General features: G+C 45.6%; 1 protein-coding gene across 1 annotated transcript in view; it reads left to right on the top strand.

The window, feature by feature from the left end:
* Window positions 1-8670, top strand: part of plppr4a (phospholipid phosphatase related 4a) — a 45923-nt gene extending 37253 nt beyond the window's left edge. The window contains exons 9-11 of the mRNA XM_068748921.1: window positions 5212-5827; window positions 6792-6948; window positions 7734-8670. Coding sequence (XP_068605022.1) covers window positions 5212-5827; window positions 6792-6948; window positions 7734-8575 — 1615 coding nt within the window. The 3' untranslated portion in view covers window positions 8576-8670. The remainder of the gene's footprint in view (window positions 1-5211; window positions 5828-6791; window positions 6949-7733) is intronic.
* The last annotated feature ends 7201 nt before the right edge of the window (window positions 8671-15871 follow it).

Raw genomic sequence — 15871 nt, 5'->3', positions numbered from 1 at the left:
ACATAAATCATCGACATTTAACAATACAAATTTAACAATACAAATAAAAACAAAACCAATATTAAATTACTCAATTGATGCAAAATAACAATAAATTAAAAATAAATTACACCACAGATGCAATTAAAGGTTCATTTACTCAACGTTGGCCCGTGGCTTTGATTAATTTTAAATTCTGGTCCACTCTGTATTTGAGTTTGACACCCCTGGTTGAAGAGTCCTGATATGTAAGTGGTGTGAAAGCTCACCGGACCAAAACACAGCTGACACGGTTAAACGGAGGAGCTGATGGCTGCTAAATGTTCACTGCCATATTAAACAATGGCAGTGGAAAACTAGGGGAGATGGGTTTTGATAGCACATCAGTAAATAGGATGAAATCGTACCTTGAGGGACGAGAACAAATGGTGGACATAAACGGAACCTTCAAGATTCAAGATTCAAGATTCAAGATACTTTATTGTCATTATGCGAGCATGATAAAATCGTGAGAAGGCCCACGGCTTAAGGCACACATCATAACAAACTAAATTCTCTCTCTCAAGAAACAATATATATACACAGAGAGAATATATATATACACAGAGAGAGTGAGAATCACAGGCAGTAGTGCAGAATAGCAACAGCAGCAACAGGACCGGCGTAAAGCGTCCCAGATCACTACAAGGGAACGACTGCTTTCACAGCTCGGGGGAAGAAGCTGTTCCTGAGCCTCGCTGTGCTGCTTCTGATTGTCCTGAACCGCCTCCCTGATGGGGGCGGGACAAACAGTCTGTGGCCCGGGTGGGTGGGGTCTGTGGGTGGGACAAACAGTCTGTGGCCCGGGTGGGTGGGGTCTGTGGCGATGCGTCTGGCCCTCCTCTGGACTCTGGAGGTGTAAACAGAGTCCAGATCAGGCAGACGGTGACCCACAATCCCCTGAGCTGTCCTCACCACCCGGGATAGGTCCTTCCTGTCCTGCGCCGTGCAGCTGCCGTCCCACACGGTCGCACTGAGACACAGGATGCTCTCTATCGTGGCCCGGTAGAAGTCTTCAAGCAGCACAGAGGAGAGTCCAGCCCGCTTCAGCTTCCTGAGGAAGAAGAGCCGTTGCTGGGCCTTCTTCACCAGGTGTCTGGTGTTGAGTGTCCAGGAGAGGTCAGAGGAGATGTGGATGCCCAGGAATTTAATGTTCTCCACACGCTCCACTGCTTCCCCTCGTATGCACAGGGGGGCGTGTTCAGTCTTCCTGGACCTCCTGTAGTCCACTATGACCTCCTTGGTCTTGCTGGTGTTCAGAACAAGGCTGTTACTCGAGCACCACAGCATCAGGTTCTGGACCTCCTCTCTGTAGTGGGTCTCATCGTTGTTGGAGATGTGACCCACCACGGTGGTGTCGTCAGCAAACTTCACAACCATGTTTGTGGAGTGGATGCAGAGCAGGGCTGAGAACGCAACCCTGGGGGGTCCCAGTGTTCAGGATCAGAGGGGAGGATGTGGTGTCTCCTATCTCACCACCTGGGGCCGGTTGCTGAGGAAGTCCCTGACCCAGGAGCAGAGCGGTGGAGACAGTCCCAGGCTGTGGAGCTTCAGAGCCAGCATGTCCGGTGGGACGGTGTTAAAAGCTGAACTGAAGTCCACAAACAGCATCCTGACGTAGGTGTTAGGCTGCTCCAGGTGAGTCAGGGCCGAGTGCAGTGTCAGCGAGACGGCGTCCTCCGTGGAGCGGTTCCCCCTGCAGGCGAACTGCAGGCTGTCCAAGCCAGCAGGGACGGCGTCTTTGATGTGTTTAAGGAGGATCCTCTCGAAGCACTTCATCTCCACCGGAGTCAGAGCAACAGGGCGGTAATCGTTGAGGCAGGCGATGGATGATTTATTGGGTACCGGCACAATGATGGAGGACTTAAGGCAGGCAGGGACGGTGGACAGCTGCAGGGACAGGTTGAAGATGTCCAGGAAAACCCCTGCCAGTTGGTCAGCACACGTCTTCAGTGTCCGGCCTGACACGCCATCTGGTCCCGCAGCCTTGTTGGTGTTGATCCTTCTCAGGCTGAGGAGACCTGGTGCAGCTGCAGGACGAGCGGCTGATGCTGCACCTCAGGCTGGGGCAGATCCACAGACCTTCTGCTGCTCGGAGAGTCGAAGCGTGAGAAGAATCTGTTCAGGGTGTCGGGCAGGGTGGAGTCGTGGCTGGCGTGCTGCTCCCTGCGTTTGTAGTCCGTCACAGCCCTGATGCCTTTCCACATGTCACGTGGGTTCTTGTTCTCAAAGTGCTCCTCAATGCGCTGCTTGTATCTGTGCTTTGCCTGCTTGATGCCTCTTTTTAGCTCACTTCGTGCCCTGCTATAGGCCAGCCGGTCTCCTGCTCTGTAGGCTGCATCCCGGGCTCTGAGCAGAAGCCGCACCGTGCTGTCCACCCACGGTTTCTGGTTAGGAAAAACCGTGATCGTCTTTGTGGGAAGGACAGCATCAGTGTAGAAGTGAACATAGGAAAGCACAGATGACGTGTACTCCTCAAAATCTGCATCCTCTTTGAATACCTCCCAGTCCGTGTGCTCAAAACAGTCCTGCAGGGCTGAGGAAGCCTCCTCAGTCCAGACCTGCACGGTCCTGGAGGTGGGTTTAGTCCTGCAGATCAGCGGTTTATAAGCAGGGATCAGGTTCACTGAGATGTGGTCAGACATACCCAGGTGGGGGGCTGCTACAGCCTTGTAGGCCCCCGGGATGTTGCAGTAGACCTCCCGGGAGGGACGAGGACCTTGTCCTCGTCCCTCCCGGTGAGCTGTGGGGTTCCTCAAGGCAGCATTCTAGGACCGTTACTGTTCCTCCTATACATTAACGACATGAGTGCTGCCTGTAACTGCAAATTGTTCCTGTTTGCTGATGACTCAGCACTCCTGATTTCGGGAGAGGACAAAGTGCAGGTTGAGGAGGCTCTCAGCTCTGAGGTCACCAGAATCCGTACTTGGCTTACCGATAACAAACTGTCACTACATCTTGGTAAAACCGAATCTATTCTTTTTGGGTCTAAACACTCTCTAAGTGAGATAAATGTTAATGATTTCAAGGTCACAGTCGATAATACAGTAATCTCCAGCAAAGAAGAGATTACCTATTTGGGCTGTGTTCTTGACAAATACCTGTCTGGCGATAGTATGGCAACTAAGGTGATCAAAAAAGTCAAAGAACAAGAGTTTTGGGCAGAATGTCTGCTTTTGTCTCCGGACTCTTGCTGGAGCCTCGTTCAGCCCCTCTTTGACTATGCTAGCACCTCCTGGTATTCAAACATCAAAGTGTCCCTGAAAACCAGGCTCCAAACCTCCCAAAACAAACTGATTGGGCTACTCCTCAATCTGGGGCCCACGACCCACCTTCTTCCTGGACATTTTGCTAGCCTAAAATGGCTCAGGGTAGAAGACAGGGTTAAACAACTCAAAATGGGATTGGCATTTAAAATAGTCAATGCAGCCCTGCCCTCAGTCCCCTCAATCCCTGCATACCTGAATAAACACCTCCACAGATTTAGTGACACCCACAGCCACAACACTAGAGGGAGCTCAAACAACAACCTGATTACCCCCTCCTACAGGACTAACATGGGTAAATCATCTTTTGACAATACTGCCCCCTAAGGGTGGAACTGTTTGACTCCTGCCCTCAAAACATGCACCTCTTTGGCCTCCTTCAAAAAGGCCCTAAAAATACACCTTTCAGGGGGACAGAAACGGAGATAGTCATCACGACTCTCTCCGGATCAACCCCCCCCCCCCCTTTTTGTCCACCTACGTTGCACATATTAAGTGTCTTTGTAATTTATTGTAATTTATGTAATTTATGTAATCTATTCATTCATTGTCATTTTGCATCAGTGGTGTAAAATAATTTTATTTTTCTCATGTTACTTTGCATCAATTGAGTTATCGAATATTGGTTTTATTTTTATGTTTTGTTTTTATTATTTTTATTTGTATTGTTAAATTTGTATTGTTAATTGTTGATGATTTATGTACGAAGGACTTTCAACGGAAACAAGACCGCAAGGGCTTTTTAGAAATGCTCCTCTTAGACAGGATGTTTGACTGTACTTGTACTGTAATACATGCTACTGTGTGACTGTACTTGTACTCTAACATTCTATCTAATAAATATATTCATCATCTTCAGAACAAAGAAGAATAAAGAAGAATTAAAGCTGCAAGCGGCGTTGTAGGCCCTCGCCGGCCGACAGGCCGTTGAGCTGACCCGCCGACGCACGCCGCTTTTGTCCTGAGTGCTTCGCAAGTGTTTAGATTTGAGCTGCATGAGTAGCTCACAGTTTAGTCAAATCGTTATTTGGATTATATGGCCGTCGTAACATTTTTACGCTGTTGCCATGGCGATGGCAACCACTCCTATGGGGAGGGGTCCGACGCCAACTTTGTCGGACAGCCACGAAATTTGGTACAGACATGCGTCATGTCAGGGCAAAAAAAAAAAAAATTATGGCCACGCCCCCAGACACACAGGAAGGCGGCCATATTGGATTGAAACTTAAAAACTCCTGATGGCAGATGGCCATATAATCCAAATAACGATTTGACTAAACTGTGAGCTACTAATGCAGCTCAAATCTAAACACTTGTGAAGCACTCAGGACAAAAGCGGCGTGCGTCGGCGGGTCAGCTCAACGGCCTGTCGGCCGGCGAGGGCCTACAACGCCGCTTGCGGCTTTAATTGTTATTGTTATCTGTTGTTTAGATTAGGGATGTCAAATTATTGCATTACTGTAATTGCAATTAATTAATTACAGTCATACTAAACACGTTATGTTTTTTAATCTCGTTAATCTGGATGGAGATATCAGACGTTGTTCCTGGTATCTGCTTGAACCATGCACTTAGCTTCGGGGTTACTGCCCCAAGTGCCCCTACCACGACGGGCACCGCTCTCCTTCAGCCCTTGTTATTTCTTGAGCTTTTCGTGTTAGTTTTTCCTGATGTTGCTACCGTTCGGGATTGATACATCTATCAGTACCGCTTTCTTCTTATGTTTAGAATCAGAATATTCTTCTGATTATTAACATCTGGATGTGTGTGTGTGTGCGTGTGTATACTGTATATATATACACATCATTTATTTTACATTATAAATTATGTTTGACTCAGCATTAGATCATTTCAGTAAAACATTGACATCCCCTCTAAATCTTCTGTTAATCTGTTACTCAAAAAGCATCTTTACCTCTCCATCCAGGTCCCACGGGGGCTCCTCTTTTGACGAGGGCCGCATTTCTCGTCGCCACGCCTCCATCCATGCATCAATGGACTCCACCCGATCCAAACAGCTGCTCAGCCAATGGAAGAATAAGAATGATAATAGGAAACTGTCCTTGCAGGTGATGGATGGAATAAGACCAGCCTTGTCCTCATCTCCTCAGAGAAACATGGCGCTGCGTTGCTCCTCTGAACCTTCTGCCATGTGTCTGGAGGTGGACCTCCGTGGAGGAACTCACCTGCCAGCAGTCAGTGGCCAGGAAACAGAGCTGCGTGCAGGGGCCCATATCCCAGCTCAGTACATGAAACTAGCTGCGAGCTCTGTTCCTATGAGCAATCACAATCACCTGCCTCACAATGGCAACTCCGGAATGTCTGGTGGGGCCAGGGTTTCTATTCAAGCCCGGCCCGGATCCTCTCAGCTTGTTCACATTCCAGAGGAAGAAAACCTGACCAGTAGGGATCCGGAGAGTGAATCAGAGGACAGCATTATGGATGGCGGTGGGTCAGTGAGGGAAAAGTGGCTGAGAGTCGCTGAAAAGACCAGCCTCCCTTGCAGGCCGCTCAGCGCTGGAGGACAGCCTCGCCTAATGCAGGTGAATCATTTTGTTTTCATTTTATTGTCATTTTAAGAAACCGCTGCTTTGGGATGTGAGTTGAGATCAGCAGGGATTATAGAAGCTTGAGAAGGTTGCACTGTAGGTGATGCCTCGCAATTTACTCATAGGAAGAAAAAATATATTTCAAGTGTGAATATTAAAATACACAGAGATGTACACCAACCATCATTGTGTAGAAGGACAGGAAATAACCTTGAGTATCTTCTAACAGGTACTTTAGGATGCCAACAGAGAGCATGCAGAGCCTCAGACACCCGATTTCTTAAGAGATGAATCTCAGCGAACAGATTTAGTAAGTTGAGAAGGAAGAGAAATCGGTTTTGATTTGGCCTTTTATGTACAGAAATTAATACTGCTTTACTTAATTTGGTTGGTCTGTCCATGCATTTGTTTATTGTATAGAGAGAGAGAGAGAGAGAGAGAGAGAGAGAGAGAGAGAGAGAGAGAATTGAACAGTTTCCATGTTAAATATCTCACATTCAGGACAACGGTTCTCCAGTATTTGTTGTGCCGTAATAATGTATTACTATCGCTGTAGTCTATAATATCTGAATGATTCTTTGTCGGTCTATCTGAGAGTTAGGGTTAGGGTTGGGGTCTGAAAAGAAAGATAAGTCTTTATGTTCTCCGACTTCCTCCGACCACAAGAAACATGCAACTTGGTTGAATTGGTCATGCTAAAATTGTCCGTAGGTGCGTGGGTGTTTTCCTGTGAGCCTGCGAACTGGCAACTCATCTCGGATACACCCCACTAAAATACATTCCCCAAAACTGCAGCTGTCGAGCTGGCGGAACCGACACCAGCAAGACCAAAACAGGAGGACAACAAGATAGGAGCATAGGTGCACAGGGAACTGGCGAGACAAGCTTGACAGACAGACAGACAAACGGACCCAATTGCCCTTCGGCGAGGGTAATAACTGACGTTCTCCTGTTCCAGGTAATAGCCTTATCAAAACAGCAGGGTCTCCTTCACTCTCCTCGGTCGGAAGATGGCGGCAGCGCCGTAAGCTGCACCGGATCCATTCGATATCGAGCTTTAACAGACCAAGACCCATCGCCACCAGCCTCCACTACTGGGGGCGTGGGAGGAGCAGGTGTGTACCGGTACTTTGTTTACATTCATGTAACTACTTTCAATCGCTGCGTAGCATAGAGGAGAGGAGTAGTAGTCACAATGTACATCGACAACCATTGGGGGCAAACACGGTGCCGCTCTCTCTCTCTCTCTCTCTCTCTCTGAAGTTGTAACGATCGTTTTGCCTGAGAAAGCCCATCATTTAGTTTATCCTCTCGCTGGGCTGAGTATCAGTTCTTTAAGCCAGGAAACAATCTCAGGGCTGCTGCTAGTGCTAACGCTGTAATAATAAAGTCAGCCCGCTCTTCTCTCAATTATCTCAGCCCCCCTCCCAATATAGTTAGCAACTTGAACGGTGATTTCTGTTTCTTTTTTTCCTGTTCATCATTTAAGGACCTCATATAAAGGTATTTAGAGTACATGATCCTAAAATACAACGAAGGGCTCATGAGAAGGTGTTGATTTTCTAAAGTATGTGCCACATGCACGGGAGGCTGATTTGTCTGAGGAAGCGAACATAAAGCCAAGAGATGATTGGTCCACTAAGTCATGTGGGCGTATTAGACGGAAAGGTCAATTGTGGCATTATGAAGCCTAAATAAATGGCGATGTTTGGATGCATATTAGCATCTGTGAGTGTCACATTGCCCCACGATTAGCTGCCGTTTCATCCGGGGCGTACCCCGCCTTTCCCCTGTAGTCAGCTGGGACAGGCTCCAGCAGACCGGCGACCCGCAAGGTGGACGAGCAGCTGGAGACGAGACGACTGTGATTTATTGAGCATTATTTGTCTTGATCTTTTAGGAGGTTTGGAACGATCTGGCAGTATAGTCCGTGTTGAAGCTCACCCAGAGTCCAGATCCCAAAGACCTGTGGTGAACCCTCCGAGCACCGATGGGAGCGGATCCTGGCGATGGAAACCACCTGAACAACGAGGTTCTCTGAGACAGTTAACGTTCACCCACAATGATGGCTGCGACTCGCTGAGGGATGGCGGGTCAGTGGATGGGCGGAGGAGTGTGACAGGCATCGAAATGGAGAGTGATGGGGGGGGAGGGGGGGGTGTATATCCAAACCATCCATATGTCATGCACCCTTTACATCCCTTATATGCACAAAACAACTTGCAGCACCCAAACTTAATTCAAAGCTATCCCAGCAATCAACATTTTAATAACGCACACATTAACCTCAACAGCAACTCTCCAAACTTTAATGTATCGTTTACGCCCACTGTCACATTTGCTCCACCCTTCCACCCCCACCCTCAGGCCATCACCACCATCAGGGTCACACCGGTAGAAGGAGCGGCTACCAGCAGCGACGGCGGCTCAGACTGCCAGTCGGTTGCCTCATCTAGTCGCGAGTCGACCCTAAAGAGGAAGGGCGGCTCCCACATCACCCACGGCCCTGAACGAGGAGCAACCCCAGACCCGGACAACAATCATGACAGGAACCGCCTCGACAAGGACAGCAGCATTCGTTTCCAAGAAAACCTTCGTAGTTTTCAAGAAAATCCAATCCAGCCCAACAGGCAGTCACAGGGCCTGTTGGGCCGTCCCAGCCCCACCCCTCCACCTACCTTACCCCGCCCCGTCCTTACACACACTCCGCCTCCTACTCTGGGGTTGGTATATAAAGAATGACATGGCTGGTATAAATTTCATCCATCTACATCTGTAATGATGAAACTGAATCAGTGCGACACTGAGGGCCTTTCAACAGTGCCACAAACGTGTTAGTCCCACCCACAACTTTTCAGTTGAGAACATAGAACTGTATGTGGCTAATTGTGTCCCCCCAGGACCCAATCTGGTTTAGCAACCAAAAATGATGTGCCCCTCCAGGAGACGTGCTGCAGGCTCGTTAGAATCTGTTCTTGTTCTTCAAGCCATACAAAGTATAAATACAGTTAGCCTTTCCTCCATGTCTAATTAGCCAATGAAGAAATGCTGAAGTTAACATAATCCAATATTTATACTTGTTTTTTATATATTTACTGCTGGATGAAACAGTATTTTTTTGGAAAATATAATTGATCGTTGGATGAAATAGTACTTTTTGGGGGGGGGGAAATAATACACCATGCACTTGCCTGAGGCGCACAATAATAATGTGCTATGAAAAGTGCTGACTTTTGAGTCATTCACAAGAAGATGAACCTCATCCGTCAGTCAGTCAACATGAATGGCTAATGACTGACGCCCTGCGCACTGACTGCCAGGTTCCAGCTGTCACCTGTAAATGGGATATTCATAAAGCATACTCTCTGTTTATTATTGAGAGTAATTCTACCTGTTTCAAACACAGGCTGGAGATATAAACATCCAACACTGCAAACACATCAGATGGAAATGTGTGTTTAAATCCAATAACTGTGCCGTGATTGTAGAAATGATTGTGGGAGTTTACAGTGGAAACTGAGTCGGCTGTATTGTATTTGATAAGAACAATTATCAAAGCACATAAACTGTACAGTAACCAGTCTCTTTTTATGTGCAGAGTTTTAATGATCTGCAGTATATAAATTATAACTGTGAAATACTGTATACTGACACACGAAGCACGTGAATAATCTGAAAAAACAAAAACAATCCGACGGAAGTGTTTTTTTTTCTTTATTTTGATCATTTATGAAGTCAGCAGCTCTCCTACTATGTACTGGGTAATAACTGGGTGTTATCGTAAATATAATATCTAATATTTCAAGAATGAACTCATTAGGTTTTACAAGTATAGCTGCAATATTATGAAATGAAAAGTTAAACATTACAATAAAATATAATTCAAGGCATGCAATAGTTAAACAGCGCAGTTATCATTTTACAACAATGTTATAAAAATACACCATGAAAGTTTGAAACAAAGAAAGGAATATTGAAAAAATATTTCTAATCATAATTCTGTTACTTCTTTCTGATAAGACTTTGATTTTATTTGAAATAACACACGCCAAGTCTGGATTTCAACTCAAGCCTGTTCTCGACATCACTAAATGCGTCGCCTTACAAGAAACATTAGGCAAACAACAATTCAAAAACATATTCAATGACATAAATAAAATTACGATGCAGATTAAAACAATGCATATACCTTTGTCCTCTTTCGGCTCGTCCCGTCACGGGTCGCCACAGCAAGTCAACCTTCTAGTCGATTGCACCCTTAAGTCTGGCAACATTTTACGGCGGATTCCAAAAACATCCGCATTTTTCCGGGCTCAAGGGAGACGCTACCTGTGCTACCTATGAGGCTGCATTTTAAAAAACAACAACAAACAAATCAATACTATATATTGTTGTACAGCAACAACTCAATCTGTAAACGCAATGAATTGTGTCAATATATTTAAATATATCACACCGGAGTTGTGTGATCATAATGGGAATGAAACCATTTGGGCATTTGAACAGGCATGTCTGCCCAATGTTTACATTTTGTGTTGCCCAAAGTGCCATCAGAAGAAATGTCCTGTGGCTGTGGCCTCGCCACGGGCTGCTAGCCACGGGCTGCTAGCCACGGGCTGCTAGCCACGGGCTGCTAGCCACGGGCTGCAAGCCACGGGCTGCTAGCCACGGGCTGCTAGCCACGGGCTGCTAGCCACGGGCTGCAAGCCACGGGCTGCTAGCCACGGGCTGCAAGCCACGGGCTGCTAGCCACGGGCTGCTAGCCACGGGCTGCTAGCCACGGGCTGCAAGCCACGGGCTGCTAGCCACGGGCTGCTAGCCACGGGCTGCAAGCCACGGGCTGCTAGCCACGGGCTGCTAGCCACGGGCTGCTAGCCTCGGGCTGCTAGCCTCGGGCTGCTAGCCTCGGGCTGCTAGCCTCGGGCTGCTAGCCACGCTCTGCAGTCTGTGTTTTTGATGATCTTCACATTTGGATCATGCCAAATTCGCAAAAGCACAATTACTGCAGTTTGATGACTGAATATTTTTAGCTTTGTACATATCTATATAACTTATTTATATTATTTCTGGTGACATAGCTCTGCTTAGTGCAATTAGTGAGGCCATGATTTAGATTTCCGTGGCGACGGACGCTGCTGCTGCTGCCCGTGGTACTCATTCATGTGTTGTTGTATTTATCACGAATGCACAATAGCTTCGAGGGTCGGCACTAATCATTTAATATTTGTTACAAATTTTGTTTGGTAAGTTGATATTAAGAATGAGTGGTCGAATGTGACAGGTGCTTCTTATCACCTGTATGTGTTGGTGTGATTAATTGCTTACAAAAACATGCTGGACACAGAAAGAGAGATGAGAGGGACCAGGAGTATTTCTTTTTCTTTGATTTTGTACCAGTGGGTCCAGTTTGGTGTGTTTATTTCAATGTTTTTTATTTAATTTGTGATATTGTCTTTCAAAGGCAATAGTAGGTGTTAATATTTGGAGTGATATGAAAATAGTAGACGTTTTGTGCCATATTTTAACACTAAAATAAAGGCTGTATTTTTGTAAAGCAGCATCAGAAGGATTTGATTGAACAGATGCTGCTTGATTATCCTTGATTAAATTAGACACAAGTTTCAAATGGTTTTAACAGGAGTAGAATAACGATGACTTTGATGCACAGTAACTATACTATAGTATTTTTCCAGTATTTTTAAATAGTTTGTTATTTCTGGATCGTTTCCCACCATAATAATAGATAATATCGAGATGCCAGTGATTGTGTGGCTATAGCACTTATTTAAGGACCAAACCTTTCACATTTGTTAACGACTAATGGCCACATATTAAATTAACTTATTTTAGAGCCTTGTCTTGGTTGTTTTATGGTTAATATTCTCTCAGTTTGTGAACGTCTGAATGGTTTACAATAATTAATAATGCTGTTTTTTCTGAGAACTCTTTGTGGAAACACAATTTTCAGTTTGACGATTTGCTGTTTAATGACCAGTAGAGTCTTTAAACTCTCCTGTCTGTCTCAGACGTCCCTTGAAAATGGGAATTAGGACTTTGCAGAATTGCAGCTGCAGGCACCTGTACAGCTAACATTAGCATTTGTTCAGACCAGCCGGGAACGTCCATCCTCATTAATCAAACTATAACATTTAAAACACACCTCCAAACTCACAATGAGCGCTTCTTAAGGGAGTCCCTGGGATGTTCCACATGGGTGTCCTTTATTATGTACATATATGTCAAATTTACTATTAATAACAACTGTTCCTTCTTTCATAAACTTTGTGTAAATTTTGCGTTTTTCTCCTTCAACAACAGCTCTCCTTTATTGTGTTCTAGAACACATCAGCAATTACACTGCTAAAAGAACGTGGCCTCAACAGAGAAGGTTTTTGAAAAGTGGTGGATTTTTAACATTTAAGCATTAATAATCTGCAACCAATAAATGGGTGACTAAGGTGGGAACCATAAGAGGCACATTCTGAATCTCGTTTCCAAAACGTTGCATTTCAGGCCCCCAAAGTGCTGTCATGCAAACAAAAGGCCGCACGACGAGCGTTTCCCGTGTGGTCAGAGAGATCCGGATGCTGAGCGGTCTGAACAGGACCAACAGTCAGATCGAGGCTTCAATACATCTTTGAATTGGAGTTAAACTGCTAAATTTTACTTGAAGAGTATCTCATTGTACTCGGAAGTTGAAGTACTTTGCAGTACTTCAACATATTGTTTGATTATGTCATTGCCATCACTCATAATGGGATAATATTGAGTTTGTTATTTATTTCATGCTTCAGCCTCTTCCACCAGATGAGTAGAAGCACAATCAGGAATACTGAAGTTCACGCTGAACCGTCACAGGAAAGCGGCTTTCCTTTCTCATGAATGTGGCGTCATTCTGCAGACGACAAAGAATATTTTTTGTATGATTGTACAAATAGAGAGTTGAATGGTCTCCACATAAACTATTGACGTGGTATTTTTTTTAAACTATTATGTTACAATTACCACAACTTGGAGGAATGTACTAGATATATTACTGCTCTAATAGCATACATACTGTGCGTACAGACCGTACATATGTCTAACACAAAATATACATGTTCATATTTTCCCACCCAAATTTTTGTTTACCTGGCGCTATTATGTTTATGGAACAACAATCGTTCTGACATCATAGCAGGTGTTGCAGGTGTCTCACCTACACTAGAGCAAAGCGCCACAGACACAGAGCCCAAAGAGAGGGGCCTCCTAGAATATCGATCTCATCTGAGGGACATTTCAATGCACATTTTTGGGATTCAGGGCATCACATTAAATCGTTATTAAGAGTATTATATTGGACCTTTAACATTAATACTGAGATACTGTCTCTGTGGAAAGAATAACTGCGTCCACTAGTGCACTGTAAACAGTCCTGAAGACAGAAACAGCTATTGTGTGTGTGTGTGTGTGTGCATATGTGTGCCCACGCACACACACACACACACACAATAGGTTTTGTGGAATGTAGATATCACAAGACATTATCTCATTTAATGTCAAAGGCATGTCTATTTATTATCATGTCAATAACTGTGAATATCAGTGTAAATATATAAGTATAAGTAAGTATATCTTCGTTGCGTATTTAGGTTTGTGTGTTCAACAAACTATTTAGATTCATATCATATGATCTATTTATGTATATTTCTCATCTGACTTATTTTTAACATTCTGATATATTTTATAATATAATTTCCAGCAAAGAAGAAACATTGTTAATCGATTTATGTTTCCACAATATACATTTACAGTCATGGTTGCTAAAGGATGTCGTTCAATGGATGCCGTGATGCTGAAATGTGCGTTGAATAGAAGGATGTAACAGTCAGGAGCCTCACAGGTACATTCACGATGTCATATCTTGGTTTTAAATCTGATATTATTCCTACTGTGATGTGTAAAATGTCTGTTTGAGGATGCAAAATAGAATAGTAAAAATAAATAAATAAATAAAGTCATGAGATGGTTTCATTTGCAACTATATCTATACTTCAAAGACCTCCTCAATCCCACCGACATGCCTTCCAGTGAGGAAGCAGGGCCTGGGGACTCGGGGGTGAGCTCCTCCATCTCTGGGACTGAGGTTGCCGAGGTAGTTAAAAAGCTCCTCGGTGGCAAGGCCTCAGGGGTGGATGAGATCCGCCCGGAGTCCCTTAAGGCTCTGGATGTTGTAGGGCTGTCATGGTTGACACGACTCTGCAACATTGCATGGACATCGGGGGCAGTGCCTCTGGATTGGTAGACCGGGGTGGTGGTCCCTCTTTATAAGAAGGGGGACCGGAGGGTGTGTTCCAACTACAGAGGGATCACACTCCTCAGCCTCCCTGGTAAGGTCTATTCAGGGGTACTGGAGAGGAGGGTCCGCCGGATAGTCCAACCTCGGATTCAGGAGGAGCAATGTGGTTTTCGTCCTGGCCGTGGAACTGGACCAGCTCTAGATCCTGTTGGCTTCATCAGGCCACGCCCTCCAGCTCTCACTGGATCGGTTCGCAGCCGCATGTGAAGCGGCCGGGATGAGAATCAGCACCTCTAAATCCGAGGCCATGGTTCTCAGCCGGAAAAGGGTGGAGTGCACCCTCCAGGTCGGGGAGGAGATCCTGCCCCAAGTGGAGGAGTTCAAGTACCTCGGGGTCTTGTTCACGAGTGAGGGAAGGATGGAGCGAGAGATCGACAGACGGATCGGTGCAGCGTCTGCAGTGATGCGGACTCTGCACAGATCCGTCATGGTGAAGAGAGAGCTGAGCCCAAAGGAGAAGCTCTCGATTTACCGGTCGATCTTCATCCTACCCTCACCTATGGTCACGAGCTTTGGGTAGTGACCCAAAGAACAAGATCCCGGGTACAAGCGGCTGAAATGAGCTTCCTCCGTGGGGTGGCTGGGCTCTCCCTTAGAGATGGGGTGAGAAGCTCAGTCATCCGGGAGGAGCTCGGAGTAGAGCCGCTGCTCCTCCGCGTTGAGAGGATTCAGATGAGGTGCATCTATTCAGGATGCCTCCTGAACGCCTCCCTGGTGAGGTGTTCAGGGCACGTCCCACCGGGAGGAGACCACGGGGAAGACCCAGGACACGCTGGAGAGACTATGTCTCTCGGCTGGCCTGGGAACGCATCGGGATCCCCCGGAAGAGCTGGAATAAGTGGCCGGGGAGAGGGAAGTCTGTGTTTCCCTGCTTAGGCTGCTGCCCCCGCGACCCGGCCCCGGATAAGCGGAAGAAGATGGATGGATGGATGGATGGATGGATGGATGGATGGATGGGCTTTACACACCAGATGCATCACAGGGCAAGAACAATATAGAAAGTATTTTTAGATTGATAAATTTGCCGAAACTTACACAATTAGAAGTAGAACATCTACAGAGGTCTACATTACAGAGATGGAAATAGCTGAGATCATCAAATCATTGAGAAATAACAAAAGTCCTGGTCCGGATGGTCTTAGTGGAGAGTTCTATAAAATATTTACTAAAGAACTTGTTCCTAGCCTCTGTAAAGTATTTAACTATGCTCTGAATGCAAACGATCCCCCAAAAAGCTGGTCAGAGGCTATAATAACAGTAATACACAAGGAAGGAAAAGACCAAAAAGAATGTGCATCTCATCGACCAATCAGCCTGCTTGGAAGTGACGTAAAGATTCTTGGAGCCATAATATGTAGGAGGATGCAGACGTGCATCGGAACATTAATTCAACCAGACCAAACGGGGTTTATTGCAGGAAGACAAGGCTCAAATAATGTTCCTAAATCACACATTAAAGGAGTTTGGTTTTGGTTCTACTTTCATCAACTGGATCAATACTCTGAACAAAGATCCGGTGTCGAGAATACGTGTAAACGGTCACTGCTCCAATTTCTTTTCAATTTCTAGTCATTTATTTGTGTTTGACAGCATTTAAAGTCATTGAGTATTTGAATATTTGCCTGTACTCATGAGAATGTGGGCTGCCTGTCAATCACTGCATCACAGGCGACAGCATCCTGGGGCACGAGGGGTCGTGA

The sequence above is a fragment of the Brachionichthys hirsutus genome, chromosome 15 (genome assembly GCF_040956055.1).
Source record: "Brachionichthys hirsutus isolate HB-005 chromosome 15, CSIRO-AGI_Bhir_v1, whole genome shotgun sequence".
In the NCBI taxonomy this organism is placed as follows: Eukaryota; Metazoa; Chordata; class Actinopteri; order Lophiiformes; family Brachionichthyidae; genus Brachionichthys; species Brachionichthys hirsutus.
This window is presented reverse-complemented; position numbering and strand designations above follow the sequence as displayed.